This window comes from Trachypithecus francoisi, unplaced genomic scaffold, assembly GCF_009764315.1.
Source record: "Trachypithecus francoisi isolate TF-2019V2 unplaced genomic scaffold, Tfra_2.0 Contig01440, whole genome shotgun sequence".
In the NCBI taxonomy this organism is placed as follows: Eukaryota; Metazoa; Chordata; class Mammalia; order Primates; family Cercopithecidae; genus Trachypithecus; species Trachypithecus francoisi.
This window is the reverse complement of record NW_022681431.1, coordinates 9,500,758-9,520,000: the sequence shown is the minus strand read 5'-3', so window position 1 is coordinate 9,520,000 and position 19,243 is coordinate 9,500,758. Positions and strand designations below refer to the sequence as shown.

General features: G+C 45.8%; 1 protein-coding gene across 2 annotated transcripts in view; it reads right to left on the bottom strand.

Moving 5' to 3' along the window:
• Nucleotides 1-1,667, bottom strand: part of NPM2 (nucleophosmin/nucleoplasmin 2) — a 12,443-nt gene extending 10,776 nt beyond the window's left edge. Inside the window, exons 1-5 of one of the 2 annotated variants that reach the window (XM_033227375.1) lie at nucleotides 1,191-1,667; nucleotides 984-1,090; nucleotides 508-598; nucleotides 294-379; nucleotides 39-164 (exon numbers count right to left, since the gene is read on the bottom strand). In XM_033227375.1, coding sequence (XP_033083266.1) covers nucleotides 39-164; nucleotides 294-379; nucleotides 508-565 — 270 coding nt within the window. In that variant the 5' untranslated portion in view covers nucleotides 566-598; nucleotides 984-1,090; nucleotides 1,191-1,667. Of the gene's footprint in view, nucleotides 1-38; nucleotides 165-293; nucleotides 380-507; nucleotides 1,091-1,190 lie in introns of both variants that reach the window. The other variant, XM_033227365.1, reaches the window with a different exon arrangement.
• Nucleotides 1,668-19,243: the final 17,576 nt, after the last annotated feature.

Below are 19,243 nucleotides of genomic sequence, written 5' to 3'. Positions count from 1 at the left end.
GCTGGCAGCAGTTTTCCAGCCAGCAGGGAAAGGCCCACCATGGGGAGGACTGAGGCCTGGAGCGAGGCAATGGTGACCGGCTGCATCTTCTTGTCCTCCTGGTTTGCTGGGGGCAGGATCTCCACGCGATGCATCTCTTCTTTGGCTTTCTCCCCCAAGCAAATCTGCGCGGGTTTGAAAATAGACAGAGGCCCCTCATCACCCTGATGGCGGACGGGAGAAACCCATAGTCCTCTGTTGGGACCAGAAAGTCCCCGGACTCTATCCTCCTCCCCTCTTTTGGGAACACCTACCGTATGAAGCAACAGCCTGCAGCTCTGCTTCCCCTCCAGCTGGGGTCTGAAGGTCCAAGTCCGCCTCTCCTGACTGAGCTCGCAGCCTGCGGAGGAGAAAGGGAGGGAAGTGGGGCCCTCTATTCGTTCCGAGGGAGGGGCTCACCTGGGCCCCAAGCTGCCGCGCACCGGAGGTGGGGCGTGGCTCTGGGAAGTAGCCTGAGTCCTCACTCACCCCAGAGCACGGTCGTCACTGCCTTTTCCTCCGTGCTGCTGGCGCTACTGAGATTCATGGCTCCGGGCGGAGAAGCGGGGTGGCCGGGCAGCTGCAAGGAGGGCGCCCGCGTGAGGCCTTGCTCCCTGACCCTGACCCTCGACTGGAGGATGCCAGAGGCCGGCAGGCATCGGCAGGAACTGAGGAGTCGCTCGCGGCTGGAGAGTGCCTGCCACCGTCAAGGGCTCACCGGCAACTCCTGGAGGACGAGTACCCACCTCCCAGCGGGGCGCGCAGCCCGGGGCTCGGTCGGGCGCGGAGAGGACCGCGGGACTCACGGGAGAGGGAGCTGTCCACCGAGCCCAGGCTTGAAAGCCCGCGGGGAGGTCACCTGGCTGCGCTTGGGCCTAACTCAAAAGCCTCTGTGCACCTCCACCAGGCGCAGAGAAAGGGGTGTGCGCGCGGCTTAGGTCCCAGCTCCCCCCACCCAGCCTTACTGTTGCTGCTTCGCGCGGGGCCAGTCACGCCATTGGCGCTCCCGGAGCGCAGCGCAACCTCCTCCCCGCTGACCGGAGAGCTGCTGCCCAAGCCCGGGCTAAGAAGCCTTGGAAGGGGAAGGGCAGGTGTCCAATCAGCCGCAAAGAAGCCGCCTGCCTCTCCCCTTCCCTTCTCCCATTGTTTCCTCCTCTGCGCGGCAGAATCACCTGGAGGGCTGTTAATGTGCGCATCGCTGCGCCCCACTCCACAGCTGCCCTTGGCGTGGGTCTGGGTGGGGCCGAGGGAATTTGCTTTTCTAACCGGTTCCCAGGTGAAACTGATGATGCCGGCCCAGGACCCTTCGTGAGAACCGCTGTCCGAGCCAAAGAGGACCCGCCGAGGCCTACTGGCGACCCCTCCCCAGCCCATGGAGAGGAAGCCTTAGCCCAACTTAGGAAGGGAGGCCAGCAGGAAGCGGCAGTTAGAAGGGCTCCTTGTTCGTTGCCTTTCTTCCTTTCTTTTCCCCATGCCTTATACAGCATGGGCCTTTCCTAAGGCCCAGACAGCCTGTCCTTCCAAGTCTCCAGTGAGAGAGAGCGAGCCCTGTGTCCAGAACGGTGAGATCTCCCGCGGAGAGCCACAGCGGGCAGGTGGGGTGGGGAGGGGAGCTGGGAGGCTCCGCGGCAGGGGGCGGGGAGCACACTGGGGAGCACGGCTAGCGACGCTACAGGGCCAAGCACGTGACCAGCAGCGGGTCCCAGGCTCAGTGGGCAATGAAGAGAAGGTGGTGTTTCAGCTGATATACCCTGGAGACACCTCCGATAACCAGGGATCTCCCGCACACCTCTGGTGCAGGGGCTCATTGCCACGGAGAGGTCAGAATCTTTTATCCCTGGGAGCTGGGGTCAACCTCCCTGTGAATTGGCCAGGACAACCCAGGAGAGGCTTGGGGGCCTGCCAGGGCCCCCTAGGCTCCCTGTCCCCAGCTGAGCAGTTCCAGTCTCCCTGTCCCCAGCTGAGCAGTTCCAGTCTCCTTGACGGTCCCTGAGCTCTCTGTCCTTGGCAGGGGGCCTACTGGAGGTGACAGCCATTGCAGCCAAGTGTGTGGTAAAGATGAGCAAATTGCAGGCACATGCATGCCATGCACAGACGTTCAAGTATTCACTCAACAAATGGTGATTCCGCCAGCCAGGCAACTGTGCATCCCGCAGTGAATACGAAACAGCCCCTCAAAGGGCTTCGAACCTCATTGGAGAGCAGTGCTCAAAGCAAACGGGTCTTCAGTGGCCCCAGGCTACCCTCCCCGTGAATAATCACACTGATGTGAGGCTGCAGCTGGGATTCACACTGAAGGCTAAATTGAGGCACGGGAGGGGGATGACCCTGAGGTCATGACCTAGAGCTGGGAGCCTGGAACTGGACAGTCTGGGTTCAAGTCTGGACTCTGTGATTTCAGGTGTGTTAATTCATGTCTCAGTGCCTCAGTTTCCTCATCAGCTAAATGGGGCTATAATACTGGTACCATCCTCATTAACTTTTTTTTTAACTGATACATAGTAATTGTACATATTTATGGGGTACATATGAGATTTTGATACTTGCACACAATGTGTAATGAGCAAATCAGGGTAACTGGGGTATCCATCACCTTCAACATTATTTCTTTTTTTTTTTTGGAGACGGAGTTTCACTCTCATCACCAAGGCTGGAGTGCAGTGGTGTGATCTCAGCTCACTGCAACCTCTGCCTCCCGGATTCAAGCGATTCTCCTGCCTCAGCCTCCCGAGCAGCTGGGTTTACAGGTGTCCACAACTATGCCCAGCTAATTTTCATATTTTTAGTAGATATGGGGTTTCACCATGTTGGCCAGGTTGGTCTTGAACTCCTGACGTCAGTGATCCTCCTGCCTAGGACTCCCAAAGTGCTGGGACTACAGGTGTGAGCCACTCGGCCTGACTAAACGTTTATCATTTCTTTGTGTTGGAAACACTTCAAGTCTTCTCTTCTAGCTATTTTGAAATATACAATAAATTATTGTTAACTATAGTCACCCTACTGTACTATCAACTTATTTCTTATTATTTCTTATTTCAACTTATTTCTATCCAATAGTATGTTTGTACCCATTAATCTCTCTCCATCCCTTCACCCATTCCCAGCCTCTAGTATTCCATCATTCTACTCTCTAATTTCATTTTTTTTTTTTTTTTTTTAGCTCCCACATGAATGAATGTGAAATTTGTCTTTTTGTGTCTGGCTTGTTTCACGTAACATAATGACCTCCAGTTCCACCTATATTGCTGCAAATGAGAGGGCTTCCATATTTTTTTATGGCTGGATATATTCCATTGTGTACAGGTACCACATTTTCTTTTTCCATTCATCTGTTGATGGACACTTAGGTTGATCCCATATCTTGGCTCTTGGAATAGTGCTGCAATAAACAAGGGCGTGCAGATATCCCTCCTTTCCTTTGGATACTGATTTGCATTATGGAAAGCAGTATGGAGACTTCCCCAAAAACTAAAAATAGGACTACCATATGATCCAGCAATCCCACTACTGGGTTATTTATCCAAAGGAAAGGAAATCAGATACTGATTTCCTAGGAATCAGTATTTCTAGGGTTATTTATCCCAGTAATGGAACTGTTGAATCATGTGGTACTTCTATTTTTAGTTTTTTGAGAAATCTCCATACTGCTTTCCATAATGGCTGTACTAACTTACATTCCTACCAACAGTATATAAGAGTTCCCTTTTCTGCACATCCTCGCCAGCATTTGTCTTTTTGATAACAGCCATTCTAACTGAGGTGAGATGATATCTTATTGTGGTTTTAATTTGCATTTCCCTAATGATTAGTGATGTTGAGCTTTTTTTTTTTTTTTCTTTCTTTCTTTCTTTTTTTTTTGAGACAGAGTCCTGCTCTGTCGCCAGGCTGGAGTGCAGTGGTGTGATCTTGGCTCACTGCAACCTCTGCCTCCTGGGTTCAAGCAATTCTCCTGCCTCAGCCTCCCAAGTAGCTGGGACTACAGGTGCACGCCACCATGCCCAGCTAATTTTTGTATTTTTAGTAGAGACAGGGTTTCACCATGTTGGCCAGGATGGCCTCGATCTCTTGACCTTGTGATCCTCCCTCCGTGGCCTCCCAAAGTGTTGGGACTACAGGTGTGAGCCACTGCGCCCAGCTGAGCATTTTTTCATATGCCTATTGGCCATTTGTTTGTTTTCTTTTGAGAAATGTCTATTCATGTCCTTTGCCCACTTAATATTATTATTTGTTTTTTTGCGGTTGAGTCATTTGTATTCCTTGTATATTCTGGATATTAGTCCCTTGTTAGATGAATAATTTGCAAATATTTTCTCCTATTCTGCAGGTTGTCTCTTCACTCTGTTGACTGTTTCTTTGCAGTGCAGACGTTTTTGGTTTAATATAGTCTTATTTGTCTATTTTTGTTTTTGTTGCCTGTGCTTTTGCAGTCTTAGCCATAACATCTTTGCCTAGACCCATGTCCTGAAGCATTTCCCCTTGGTTTTCTCCTAGTAGTAGTATAGTTTCAGGCCTTACGTTTAAGTCTTTAATCTATTTTGAATTGATTTTTGTATGTGATGACAGATGGAGTCTACTTTTCTTATTATCAATATCCAGTTTTCCCAGCACCATTTATTAAAGAAGATGTCCTTTGCCCAATGTAAGTTCTTAGTGCCTTTGTCAAAAAATCAGTTTGTGATAAGTACATATATTGATTTCTGGGTTCTCCATTTTTTCCGTTGGTCTGTGTTCGTTTTTATACCAATATCATGCTGCTTGGTTACTATTGCTTTGTAGTATATAATATTTATAATTATATTTGAGACAGGTATCTCTCAGGAGTGCAGGAGCCATTTCAGCTCACTGCAGCCTCCACCTCCTAGACTCAAGTGATCCTCCCACCTCAGCCTCTGGAGTAGCTGGGACTATAGGTGTGTGCCACAATGCCTGGCTACTTTTTTTTTTTTTTTGGTAGAGATGGGGTTTCTCCATGTTGTCCAGGCTGGTCTCAAACTCCTCTGCTTAAGTGATCCACACACGTTGGCCTCCAAAAGTGTTGGGATTACAGCCATGAGCTTGCCCACCCTGTAGTATGTTTCGAAGTCAGGTAGGGTCATGCCTCTAGCTCTATTCTTTTTGCTCAGTATTGCTTTGGCTATTTGGAGTCTTTTGTGATTCTATACAAATTTTAGGATTGTCTTTTCTGTTTCTGTGAAGAATGTCATTGGTACTTCGATAGGGATTGCACTGAATCTATAGATTGCTTTGGGTAGTATAGCCTTTTAAATTTAATTTTATTTCTTATTTTTATATTTTATTTATTTTTTATTTTTGAGGCAGAGTCTTGCTCTGTTGCCCAGGCCGGAGTGCAGGGGTACAGTCATAGCTCACTGTAACCTTGAACTCCTGGGCTCAAGCGATCCTCCTGCCTCAGCCTCCTGAGTAGCTTAGACTACAAGGTGTGTACCACCACGCCTGTCTAATTTGTAAAATTTTTTTGTTGTGTCTCACTATGTTGCTCAGGCTTGTCTTGAACTCCTAGGCTCAAGTGATCCTCCCTCCTAGGCCTCCCAAAGCACTGGGATTATAGGCACGAATCATTGTGCCTAGCCCTAGTATGGCCATTTTAACCATATTAATTTTTCCAGTTCATGAGCATGGGATGTCTTTCCATTTTGTTGTGTCCTTTCCGATTTCCTTCATCAGTGTTTTGTAGTTTTTGTTATAGAGGTCCTTCACTTCCTTGGTTAAATTTTATTCCTTGGGACTTTATTTTTTGTAGCTCTTATAAATGGGATCACTTTCTTGATTTCTTTTCTATTTTATTATTGGTGTATAGAAACACTACTGATTTTCGTATGTTGATTTTGGTGTCTTGCAACTTCACTGAATTTGTCTATCAGTTCTAGGAGTTTTTCAGTGGATTGTTTAGGCTTTTCTATACATAAGATCATATCTGCAAAGAGAGACAATTTGACTTCTTTTCCAACTTCTTTTTATTGTCTTATTTAATTAAATTAATTAATTTATTTTTTGAGGCGGAGTCTCACTCTGTTGCCCAGGCTGGAGTGCACTGACGCGATCAATGCTCACTGCAAGCTCCACCTCTGGGGTTCATGCCATTCTCCTGCCTCAGCCTCCCGAGTAGCTGGGACTACAGGTGCCCCCCACTGCTCCTAGCCAATTTTTTTGTATTTTTAGCAGAGATGGGATTTCACTGTGTTAGCCAGGATGGTCTTGATCTCCTGACCTCGTGATCCACCTGCCTTGGCCTCCCAAAGTGCTGGGATTACAGGTGTGAGCCACTGTGCCTGGCCTATTGTTTTACTTTATTTTGAGACAGAGTCTTGCTCTGATGCCCAGGCTGGAGTGCAGGGGTGTGATCTTGGCTCACTGCAATCTTTGCCTTCTGGGCTCAAGCGAATCTCCTTCCTCAGCCTCCTGAATAGCTGGGATTACAGGTGCCCGCCACCATGCCTGGCTAATATTTGTATTTTTAATAGAGATGGGGTTTCACCATGTTGGCCAGGCCGGTCTTTAACTCCTGACTTTAAGTGATCTGCCCACCTTGGGCTCCCAAAGTGCTGGGATTACAAGTGTGAGCTATTGCGTCTGGCCCCTTCTTTTCCAATTTAGAAGCCTTTTATTTCTCTCTTACCTGGTTGTTCTGGTTAGTACTTATAGAACTGTGTTGAATACGACTGGTGAAGGCAGGCATCCTTGTCTTGTTCCAGTTCTTAGAGTAAAGGCTTTCAGCTTTCTCCCATTCAGTATGATGTTAGCTGTGGGTTTGTCATATATGGCCTTTATTATGTTAAGGTATATTACTTGTATGCATAACTTGTTGAGAGTTTTTATCATGAAGGGATGTACACTGTTATCAGATGCTTTTTCTGCATTTATTGAGACGATTATATGTTTTTTGTCTCTCCTGGTATTCTTACCCTGCAATTCCACCTAGGAAACTTCTCATCCATATATAAAGTTCATTGATTTTTTTTTTTTTTAGAAACCACCTTAATGAGGTATGATTGACATGTAAAAGGCTGTACATATGTAAGGTATACATCTTGTTGAGTTTGGGGATAAATATACACCTATGAAACCTTCAACACCATCATGGCCATGAACATATCCATCACCTCCCGAAGTTTTCTCTTGCCTTCTTTATTATTATTATTATTTTTGTTTGTTTTGTTTTGTTTTGAGATGGAGTCTCGCTCTGTTGCCCAGGCTGGAGTGCAGTGGCATGATCGCAGCTCACTGCAACCTCTGCTTCCAAGATTCAAGCCATTCTTCTGTCTCAGCCTCCCGAGTAGCTGGGACTACAGACACCTACCACCACACCCAGCTAATTTTTATACTTTTAGTAGAGACAGGGTTTCACCATGTTGGTCAGGCTGGTCTTGAATTCCTGACCTCAGGTGATCCACCTGCCTCAGCGTCCCAAAGTGCTGGGATTACAGGTGTGAGCCACCATGGCCGGCCTGTGTTTTTTCATGAAGAACACTTAATGTAAGATCTATTCTTTTAGCAGATAGTAAGTATACTACTGTACTTACTATACTTAGTATTGTTAGTTCTAGACACCGTGTTGCATAGTGGACTTCAGATTTATCTTGCGTAACTGAAACTTTGTACCCTTTGACCACCACCTCCCTGCTTTCCTCTCCTCCCAGGGCATGGCAACCATTCCTAAACTCCTTGCTTTTGTTATTTTGACTATTTTAGATCCCACATGAGTGAGATCATGCATATTTGTCTTTCTGTGTCTGGTTTATTTCATTAAACATAATGCCCTCCAGGTCCAGCCATGTTGTCCTAGATGACAGAATCGCCTTCTTTTTCAAGGCTAAATAATATACCATTGTATGTATGTACTATTTTCTATATCCTGCATCCATCAGTGGGCATTTAAGCTGTTTTCATATTTTGGCTATTGTGAATTATGCTGTCATGAATACAAAAGTGCAGATATCCCTTTGAGATTCTGATTTCAGTTCCTTTGAATATATGGTCAGGAGTGGGATTCCTGGAACATAGGTAGTTTGATTTTTTTTTTTTTTTTTTTTTGAGACGGAGTCTCGCTCTGTCACCCAGGCTGGAGTGCAGTGACCCGATTTCAGCTCACTGCAAGCTCTGCCTCCCAGATTTACACCATTCTCCTGCCTCAGCCTCTCAAGTAGCTGGGACTACAGGCGCCCGCCACCTCACCCGGCTGGTTTTTTGTTTTTTGTTTTTTTTTTTTTTGAGACGGAGTCTCACTCTGTCGCCCAGGCTGGAGTGCAGTGGCCGGATCTCAGCTCACTGCAAGCTCCGCCTCCCGGGTTCACGCCATTCTCCTGCCTCAGCCTCCCGAGTAGCTGGGACTACAGGCGCCCGCCACCTCGCCCGGCTGGTTTTTTGTATTTTTTAGTAGAGACGGGGGTTTCACAGTGTTAGCCAGGATGGTCTCGATCTCCTGACCTCGTGATCCGCCCGTCTCGGCCTCCCAAAGTGCTGGGATTACAGGCTTGAGCCACTGCGCCTGGCGGTAGTTCGATTTTTAATTTTCTTGCTGACAGGTTTCACTCTGTCACTCAGGCTGGAGTGCAATGTGATCATGGCTCACTGCTGCCTTGAACTTCTAGGCTGAAGCGATCTTCCCACCTCAGCCTCCCATGTAGCTGGGACTACAGGTATGCACCACCATGTCTGGTTAATTTTTTTTTTTTGGAGAGACGGGGTCTTGCTATTTGTCCAGGCTGCTCTTGAATTCCTAGCCTCATGCAGTCCTCCCGTCTTGGCCTCCCAAAGCACTAGGATTACAGGCATGAGCCACCATGCCTGGCCTCTATTTCTAACTTTTTGAGGAATCTCCATACTCTTTTCCTTAGCAGCTTTTACATTCCCACCAAGCATGTACAAATGTTCCTGTTTCTCCACATCCTCAACAATTGTTTTCTTTTGTTTTTTTTGAGACAGGGTCTCCCTCTGTAGTCCAGGCTGGAGTGTGGTGGCATGATCATGACTCTCTGCCACCTTGACCTCCTGGGCTCAAGCGATCCTCCTGCCTCAACTTTCTGAGTAGCTGAGACTATAGGTGTGCACCACTAGGTCAACACATTTCTTGATTTTTTTCTTTCTTTCTTTCTTTTTTTTTTTAGAGTTGGGGTCTCACTATGTTGCCCAGGTTGGTCTTGAACTCCTGAGCTCAAGTGATCCTCTTGCCTTGGCCTCTCAACGTGCTGGGATTACAGGCGTGAGCCACCATTTTTTTTTTTTTGGAGGCGGAGTCTCATGTTGTCAGCCAGGCTGGAGTACAGTGGTGCAATCTTGGCTCACTGCAAGCTCCGCCTCCCGGGTTCACACCATTCTCCTGCCTCAGCCTCCCGAGTAGGTGGGACTACAGGCACCCACCACCACGACTGGCTAATTTTTTTGTATTTTTTAGTAGAGACGGGGTTTCACCACGTTAGCCAGGATGGTCTTGATCTCCTGACCTCGTGATCCACCTGCCTTGGCCTCCCAAAGTGCTGGGATTACAGGCATTAGCCACTGTGCCCGACCCATTTTTTGTTTTTTTAAATAATAGCTGTACTAACAGGTGTGAGATGATATCCATTGTGATTTGATTTGCATTTCTCTGATGGTTAGTGATGTTGAAGCATCTTTTCATACACCTGTTGGCTGTTTGTCTTTTTGGAAAAATGTCTAGGTCTTGTCCATCTTTCTTTCTTTTCCTTTCTCCTCCCTCCCTCCTTTCTTTTTTTTTTTTTTTTTGATGGAGTCTCACTCTGTCCCCCAGCCTAGTGGTGTGATCTCAGCTCACTGCAACTTTTGCCTCCCAGGTTCAAGTGATGCTCGTGCCTCAGCTTCCTGAGTAGCTGGAATTACAAGCATGCACCACCACACCCAGCTAAGTTTTTGTATTTTTAGTAGAGCCATGTTGGCCAGGCTGGTCTCAAATTCTTGGCCCCAAGTAATCTGCCTGCCTTGGCCTCCCAAAGTGCTGGGACTGCAGGCATGTGCCACCACACAGGCCTGGGTGGTCTTTTCTAAAATGGTGCCAGAGGAACTGCATCTATCTCTTTGGCATGAACCAGAATTCTGCTGTGCAGGAATTAGCTTTTTTTAAAATGAACATTATTGAAAAATAATTTATATACAAAAAACTGCACTTGAATGGGCACAATAGCTCACGCCTATATTCCCAGAAATTTGGGAGGCTAAGACAGGACAATGGCTTGAGGTCAGGAGTTCAAGACCAGCCTGGGCGACAGACTGAGACTCCGTTTCAAAAAAAAAAAAAAAAAAAAATTAGCCAGGTGGTATGACGTGCTTCTGTAGTCCTAGCTACTTGGGAGCTGAGGTGGGAGGATCACTTGAGCTTGGGAGTTTGAGGCTGCAGTGAGCTATGGTCACACCACTGCGCTCCAGTGACAGAGTGAGACTGTCTAAAAAACCCCAGAAAACTGCATTCATTTTAACTGTATAGTTTGAGTTGTGACAAATGTATACACCCATGTAGCATCACCACAGTCAAGATATAATTTCCATTGTCCCTTCCTACTTTCCTTGTTTCCCTTTGCAGTCAGTGCCCCCACCCCACCCCCTGCCATGCCTAATTAGCATTAGGCAAATGCTGATCTGCTTTCTGACATTACAGATTAGTATTGCCTGTTCTAGAACTTGATATAAGTAGAATCCTACAGGGTCTTTTTGTCAACTTTTTTTTTGCTAAGCAAAATGTGTTTGAGATTTATTTATCTATACCGGTGCTTGTATCAGTAGTTTGTTTCTGGTTTTGGTTGAGGAGTATCCCACAATTGGTCTATCCAATCATCTTGCTGTTAGAGTTATATGTCAACATGACTAGGCTATCAACCCAGTTATTCAAGCAAATATTAATCTATGTGTTGCTATCAAGGTAATCTGTAGATGTGATTAATATCTACAATTCATTGACTTTGAGTTAAGGGAATTACCCTTGATGATGTGAATATGCCTGACCCAATCAGTTGAAAGACCTCAGGAACAGAAGCGAGGTTTTCCTGAAGTCCTTCCTGGGGACTGCAGCTTCAGCTCCATGCTCCTCTCAGCTTCCCAGCTGCTCTTCCTGATGGCCTGCCCTACAGATTTCAGACTCTCCTGGTCGGTCCTCATAATCACATGGGCCAATTCCTTGCAGTAAGTCCCTGTCAGATAGACCTGTTGGTGAACATTTGGGAACTTTCCAGTTTTAAACAATTGTGAATAAAATGGCTATGAATATTTGAGAGCAAGCCTTTGGATATATGTTTTAACTTTTCTTGGGTAAATAGCAGAATTGCTGGATATATGGTAAGCATATGTTAAGCTTTATATGAAACTGCAAAACTACTTTGACATGCTGTACCCTTTTCTTTATTATTTTTATATTTGAGACAGGTTCTCACTCTGTTGCCCAGGCTGGAATGCAGTGGCATGATCACGGTTCACTGTAGCCTCCTCTCACCTCAGCCTCCCATGTAGCTGGGACGACAGGCATGTGCCACCACGTCTGGCTGTGCTGTACCATTTTACATTTCTACATATAATGTATAAGAATTCTTGCGATTCTCCTGCCTCAGCCTCCCAAGTAGCTGGGACTACAGGTGTGTGCCATCATGCCCAGCTAATTTTTGTACTTTTTTTTTTTTTTTCCCAAGATAGAGTCTTGCTCTATCGCCCAGGCTGGAGTACAGTGGCGCAATCTCACCTCACTGCAACTTCCGTCTTCGAGGTTCAAGCAATTCTCTGCCTTAGCCTCCTGAGTAGCTGGGATTACAGGCACCCACACCATGTCTGGCTAATTTTTATATTTTTAGTAGAGACTGGGTTTCACCATCTTGTCCAGGCTGGTCTTGAACTACTGACCTTGTGATCCACCTGCCTTGGCCTCCCAAAGTGCTGGGATTTCAGGTGTAAGCCACTGTGCCTGGCCTAATTTTTGTATTTTTAGTAGACATGGGGTTTCACCATGTTGGCTAAGATGGTCTCGATCTCTTGACCTCCCAAAGTGCTGAGATTACAGGCGTGAGCCACTGCGCCCGGCCAGTGTATAAGAATTCTAATTATTCTACATCTTTGCCAACAGTTGGCATTCGGTGTTAATTGTCGTCATTCTAGTGGATGTATAGTGGCACTTCATTGTGGTTTTTATTTGCATTTTCTTGATGACAAGTGATTCTGAGCTTCTTTTCAAGGTGATTATTGGTCATTTATAGATCTTATTTTACAAAATGCACGTTCAACTATTTTGTCCATTTTGAAGTTGTGTTACTCTTAGTGAGTTTTGTGTGTGTTTCTTTTTTCTTCTTTTATTTTTTTTTTTAGACAAGGTCTTGCTCTGTTGCTCAGGCTGCAGTGCTGTGGTAACATCATGGCTCACTGCAGGCTCTGCCTCCCTGGCTCAAGTGATCCTCCCACTTCAGCCTCCCAAACAGTTGGAATTACAGGAATGCACCACAATGCTTGGTTAATTAATTTTTTTGTTGTTGTTGTAGAAATGAAGTCTCACTATATTGCCCAGGCTGGTCTTAAACTCCTGAGCTCAAGGAATCCTCCTACCTTGGCCTCCCAAAGTGCTAGGATTACAGGTGTGACCCACTGCACCTGGCCCTTCTTTTTTTTAATTTACTGGATACCTGTTTTGTGTCAAATATATATGTTCAAAGATTTTTTTCACTCCAATCTGTGGCTTGCTGTTTCACTTTAAAAATAGGGTCTTTTGGGCCAGGCGTGGTTGCTCACACCTGTAATCCTAGCACTTTGGGAGGCCGAGGTGGATGGATCACGAGGTCAGGAGATGAAGACCACGGTGAAACCCTCTACTAAAAATACAAAAACTTAGCAGGTGCGGCGGAGGGCGCCTGTAGTCCCAGCTACTTCGGAGGCTGAGGCAGGAGAGTGGCGTGAACCCGGGAAGTGAGCCGAGGTCATGCCACGGCACTCCAGCCCGGGCAACAAAGTGAGACTCCGTCTCAAAAAAAAAAAGTGTCTTTTGAAAGGCAGAAAATTTGAAATTTGAAGTTCTTTTTTTTTTTTTTTTTTTTTTTCCTTTTATGGCTCATGCTTTTGATGTCTTAAGACATCTTGGCTTAACCCAAGGTAATGAAAGTTGTTTATTTTTGTTTTAAGTTCTCTTCTAGAAATATTTTATCTTTAAGGCCGGGCGTGGTGGCTCAGTCCTGTAATCCCAGCACTTTGGGAGGCCGAGACGGGCGGATCACGAGGTCAGGAGATCGAGACCATCCTGGCTAACACGGTGAAACCCCGTCTCTACTAAAAAAATACAAAAAATTAGCCGGGCGAGATGGCGGGCGCCTGTAGTCCCAGCTACTCGGGAGGCTGAGGCGAGAGAATGGCGTAAACCCGGGAGGCGGAGCTTGCAGTGAGCTGAGATCCGGCCACTGCACTCCAGCCTGGGCGACAGAGCGAGACTCCGTCTCAAAAAAAAAAAAGAAATATTTTATCTTTTACATCTGTCGTACATTTTGAGTTAACTTTTGTGTATGGTGTTAGATAAGGATCAGAGTTTATTTTTCCCCTCAACTGCATATCCAGTTCCTCCAGTACTATTTCTGGAAGAGATAATGTTTTCCTAGTGAATTACTTTGGAATCTTTGTAGAAAATCAACCATATATGTTGTTCTGTTTTTGGACTTTATTCTACTTCACTGATCTGCATGTCTATCCTATCCTAGTGTCAATGCCACACTGTCTTGATTACTGCATCTTTATAGTAAACCTTGAAATTAGGTAGCATGAGTTAGGATTCTTTTTCTATTTCAGAATTGTTTTGGTTATTCCAGATTCTTTGCATTTTTATATAAATGTAAGATTCAACTTGTTGCTACAAAAAAAACCTCTTGGGATTTTTAGTGGGACTTGACATCACAAATTTTATTCATCCAATTCACAAACATATTACACTAATTAAAATCTTTAATTTTCCTCAGCAATGGTTTATAGAATTTAGTGTACAGATATGGCACATATATTGCTAAATTTATTATGTATTTCATGTTTTTGGATGCCACAGAAAATGGTATATATTTTGCTAATTAATTTAAAAAAATATTCTCAGCTAAGATTCAGGTACGTATTTTAAAATTTCACCTTGTAATTGTTTATCGTTGGTATAAAGAAATAAAATTTTTTGTATGTTGACATTCTATTCTGTGTTGCTAAATTCCCTTGTTACAACAGCTTTTTTACACCTCAAATCATGACACCTGTGAATAAAGACAGTTTTACTTTTTCCTTTCTCATCTGTGTGCCTGTCATTTCTTTTTTGTGCCGTTTTGCTCTGGTTAGAACCTCTGGCACAATGCTGAATAGAAGTGTTGAAAATAGGCAGCCTTGCCTTATTCATGATCTTAGGGGAATCAGTCAGTCTTTCACTTTTAAGTATGTTGTTAATGGTTGGTTTTTCATAGATGTCTTTTTTTTTTTTTTTTTTTTTTTTTGAGACGGAGTCTGGCTCTGTCGCCCAGGCTGGAGTGCAGTGGCTGGATCTCAGCTCACTGCAAGCTCCGCCTCCCGGGTTCACGCCATTCTCCTGCCTCAGCCTCCCGAGTAGCTGGGACTACAGGGGCCCGCCACCTCGCCCGGCTAGTTTTTTTTTTTTTTTTGTATTTTTTAGTAGAGACGGGGTTTCACCGTGTTAGCCAGGATGGTCTCGATCTCCTGACCTCTTGATCCGCCCGTCTCGGCCTCCCAAAGTGCTGGGATTACAGGCTTGAGCCACCGCGCCCAGCCCATAGATGTCTTTTATTGGATTGTTTTCTTTCTATTCCTAGTTTGCTGAGTTTTTATTTTCTAATCATGGATGGATATTAAGTTTTGTCACATCTTTATCTATTGAGATGAGCCATTACTTATCCTTTATTTTATGTGGTTAATTACATTTATTAAAAAAAGTCAAACCAACCTTGCATTCCTAGGATCAATCCCATTGGTCATTTTATATGCCTCCCCTTCACCCCAGTGTTTTTTGGTTTTGAGATAGGGTCTTGCTCTGTCACCCAGGTTGGAGTGCAGTGTTGGGATCATAGCTCACTGCAGCCTTTGCCTCCTGGGCTTAAGTGACCCTCCCATCTCAGCCTCCAGAGTAGCTGGACCACAGGCAAGTGCCAATATGCTCGTGAGTCTTGTTCATTTTTTGTAGGGATGGGGTCTTACTATGTTGTCTAGGCTGGTCTCCACCTCCTGAACTCAAGTCATCCTTCCACCTCAGCCTCCCAAAGTGCTGGGGTTACAGATGTGAGCCACTGTGCCCAGTCACTTTTTTAATGTACTGTTGGATTTGACTTGCTTCTATTTTGTTAAGGAGTTTTGCATTTGTGTTCATGAAGGATAGTGGTCTAAAAAGGTTCTGTTTTTCTCTTTAATGTCTGTGGTTTTGGTATTTGGAAACTGCTTATTTCAAAGTAAGCTGGGAGGTGTTCCCTCTACCACTATTTTTATTTTTGAAAAATCAAGACAAGGTCTCCCCATGTTGCCCAGGCTGGTCTTGAACTCCTGGGCTCCAGAGATCCTCCTGCCTCGGCCTCCCAAAGTGCTGGGATTACAGGCATGAGCCACCATTTGTGGCCCCCTTTATACTATTTTCTTAGCTTTTGTGGGACTGGCATTTTCTTCTATAGCAATCTCCCCAGTGCTCTGCCTGCAAGAGCAAGGAATTCTCTGGATGGGAGTCCCATTCAGGCTCACCCAGCACGGTGCCTTCGCTCCTGCACCCTCATCCCCAAAGTGCTCCACACTCCCTCTTCCTTACTCAGTTGCCGCTCTATCCTGGAATCTGGGAATCATACTAGAATCCTCTTTACGCCAAATGCAACTGATCACAAAGCCCTCCTCTCCTAACATCGCCCAACTCTCCCTGCAATCCTTGTCTTGGTCCACGTCTGTATTCCCCACTAGCTGGTGGGCTAAACAAAGACTGGTCACCAGGCTGCTTTGCCAAGTGGCCTTTGGAAATGCAGAGCGTTCAGGATCAAATACCAAGCTCCTGTGCCAGCCCTCATCCAGACACACACCAGGCTGCACCTTCCCTCCAGCCACGCCATTTGTGCAGCTTCGAGTGCTCTCCCTTGCCTTCTCCGGCGGGCCAAGCCCTGCGGGGTCTGCGCCTGCATGCCCTCCCACGAACCCTAGGGAATCTCGTGTGCGCTATGGCCGTCCCTTTCGGGGTATCCCCACGCCACCACATTCTTCGGAGCAGGGACCTTGTCCTTAGCAGCTGCACCCAGCCCGGGAACAGGGCCGCTTATTAGCACTGCGGCTGCCTGCTGTGAACTCGAACCTCTGCCAGGCACACGGCGCCGTGGGGACCCAAGGGCCGCAGGTGCCCAGCTCTGGACTTCCCCAAGAACGCTCCCGCAAAGCACCGCAAAGCAATTATGACCTCGCTCTCCCAGCGGCAACACTAGAAACCCCGGCCAGGACCGAGTCTGGACTGCGCCTGCGCGCGGCAGCGTAAGCGGGGCGAGAGCCGGACCGGAGGGCGCGGACACTTGAGTGCGCAGGCGCCACCTCCCGGTGGAAGAAACTTCTTCCGAAATTACTTCCGGGGCTGCGGCGCTGGCCGGGGAGGGTCAGGCCGGGTGGTGTAGGAACTCGCCCTTTCTTTCGCAGGGTGCAGGCGGGATGGTGTCAACAGCTTTTGCTCTTTTCATTGTTGTAGCGAGCTATGGCAGCGATGTGAGGTTAACCCGCATAAACCAGACAGTCTGGCATCTCTCTGCTGGGGCTTCACCCAAATTAGTTCCACCACTCCCCTTACTGTACACGCCCCAGAAACTGCACATCCTTGTCGCTGGCCATGACACCATGGTCTGGGCGCATCTCGTAAGGAGCACACTTTAGCTACTGGGACAGGCAGGGGTTGAGGTTAGGAACACTCCAAACAGAAGAGTAGGTGGGCTCTAAGGCTCTTAGGAACGGGCACAGTAAGGGGAGACTTGAGAGAGGGACTGGGTCCAATTTGGGGTTTAGAAAACGGTAGGCGAGCAAAGGGCATGCAAATTTAGACTGGGAAGAGAGGGTTCTGCAGACCTGCAAAGGCCGGGGGTAGGATATGGAGGCAGAGATCGTGGTTGCATCCGCATAGTTGAATGTATGAATTCTGGTGCAGCATTCGTAGCTTGGCTGATAAAAGTTTTTAACTTGTGACACATGCCCTGGACTGCAAAGTGTTAAAGGGTAGATACCTAGTTTCCTAGTGAAATAATGGCCTGCATTCTTCTAAACTTAAAAGTGGTTTTGTTTCCATCATCTTAGTTGGCACTCTCAACCATTTTCCAGTTGAATTTGGCCTTGAGAAGATGCTTTACTGTCTTTACACAGTATAGTCAACTAGGGAGAAGTTTGCGTTTTCTGACTTTGAGACCACGGCTCTTATATTCTCCCACCCTTTCACTAGCTGTAGGGAGTGCCCGTTAGACTCTTTATTGTCCCTTCCGAGCTTTACATAAGGCTTGATCCACTGCCCATTAGTTAGTTTCTATCCTGAGTCTGTCCTCCAGACCTAGAATCCAGACGCTCTGACTTGCTAACTTTGTGATTCCATAGCAAGGGTCAAGAGATTTCCCACTTTGCCATTCTTTTAGGCCATATGGGTGCTGCCGTATGCTTAAGTGTGCTGAGCTGTCTTCATGGCTATCAAGTAGAATTAAAATAATTGTGCATAGTGCTTTTGTAAGTACTGTTTACTACATTTTAGAGTCAGTTTGTATTACTAAGTGATCACAAAACAGAAGAACGGAGATAAATTTGCCTTGCAAATGACTTTTTCTGCTTTTGAGTTTCCTTTTCCATTGCTGACCATCAAAAAGATACTTGGCCCATAATAGATGCTGAGTAAGTATTTGATGAACAGATGACAAGGGATAGCAGTCAGGCTGTCCTGAGAATCAGAAGGCTTTTCTGAGGAAGGGGAATGATTTTCCAAACTTAATTTCATCCTCTACCTTGACAGTCTCACGTCCCATTGTCTGGCACCTGATTCCTTTAGTTGATCTGCTCTTCCTGAAAAGCACCCAAGTGGCAGCCGACCAGTGAGTTCAGGATAAAGACACCCAAGATAAATGTAATGGACCCAGAGGACAAGCCTCAGAGGCAAGAATCTTTTTAGACATGACCTAGTATCTAATTATGGCTGATGAACACATTTTCATCCTTTCAAATACTTAAAAGAACCACCAGGACTTTTAAGTAGTTATAATCACTTACAGTTTTCAAGGCCTAATCAACAAGCTTGTAGCTTTTACAGGGTCCCTATAACTATCTTTCCTCTCCTTTTTGGCTTTGGCATTTGACAGTTCTGGCAGCATTATATGTCAATTTAGGCTTGTAGATCTAGCCAAAAATCGTGGGCTAGGGTTGGCCCGGACAGGGTTGGCTGGTGGCAAATATGATATAGGGAGTTTTTCTGGCTTTCTAGATTTAATTCACGTTACCCCACAAGCATGGATATTTTGGAAAGTGGTCTGATGTACTTAGCTGAAATTTCAAAAGGTACTAAAACATTATTTCCAGTGGGGGGTTGTGGGGAGGGGAAAAAGTCCCTTAATAAAGCCAATGTTTTAGAGAATGAAAAACTTACTTCTTAGGTTGTCACTTATCATTAGAAAATGGACACGTATGCCCAAAGTCATTACTTCTTCAAATTTAAAAACTTAAAATTGCAATCCTGGGCCAAATCCCTTCTTCGTCTGATTTACAAGTTAGTAGGAATAGATAACCCATGGGCTGAGCCAACAAAACACGAATACAATTTAATAATCTGTAGTAAAGAAAGTTTTCAATATAAGGCATAGTTTGTGTCAGGAAACACTATCTAAAGACACTTTACTTGATGAACACAGTGCCTAGGGAATAAACCTAGAAATTCCCAAATACACTTTTGTTTTGACTGAATAAAATCTCATGATTTCTGGCGAAATCAAAATCTAAAGAAAACCAACTTTTACATTTACTAGGTTGAATCATATGAAATCGCCGACCATTTCTGACCAAAAGGTGATTTGGGACCCCCTCTTTGAATTGTCAGCAAAGGAAGGAACAGCTTTACTGTTTAAAAAGTCTGATGAAGTTGTGGAAAATTTTAACCATGGCAGAGGAGGGAAAAGCTTCACTGTTTAAGAAATCTAATGAAGCTGTGGAAGATTTTAATCATGGCTCCTCGTGACTGGACTACACTCAGGGCTGAACTGAGGAGACCACCATCCTTGGTGAGTTT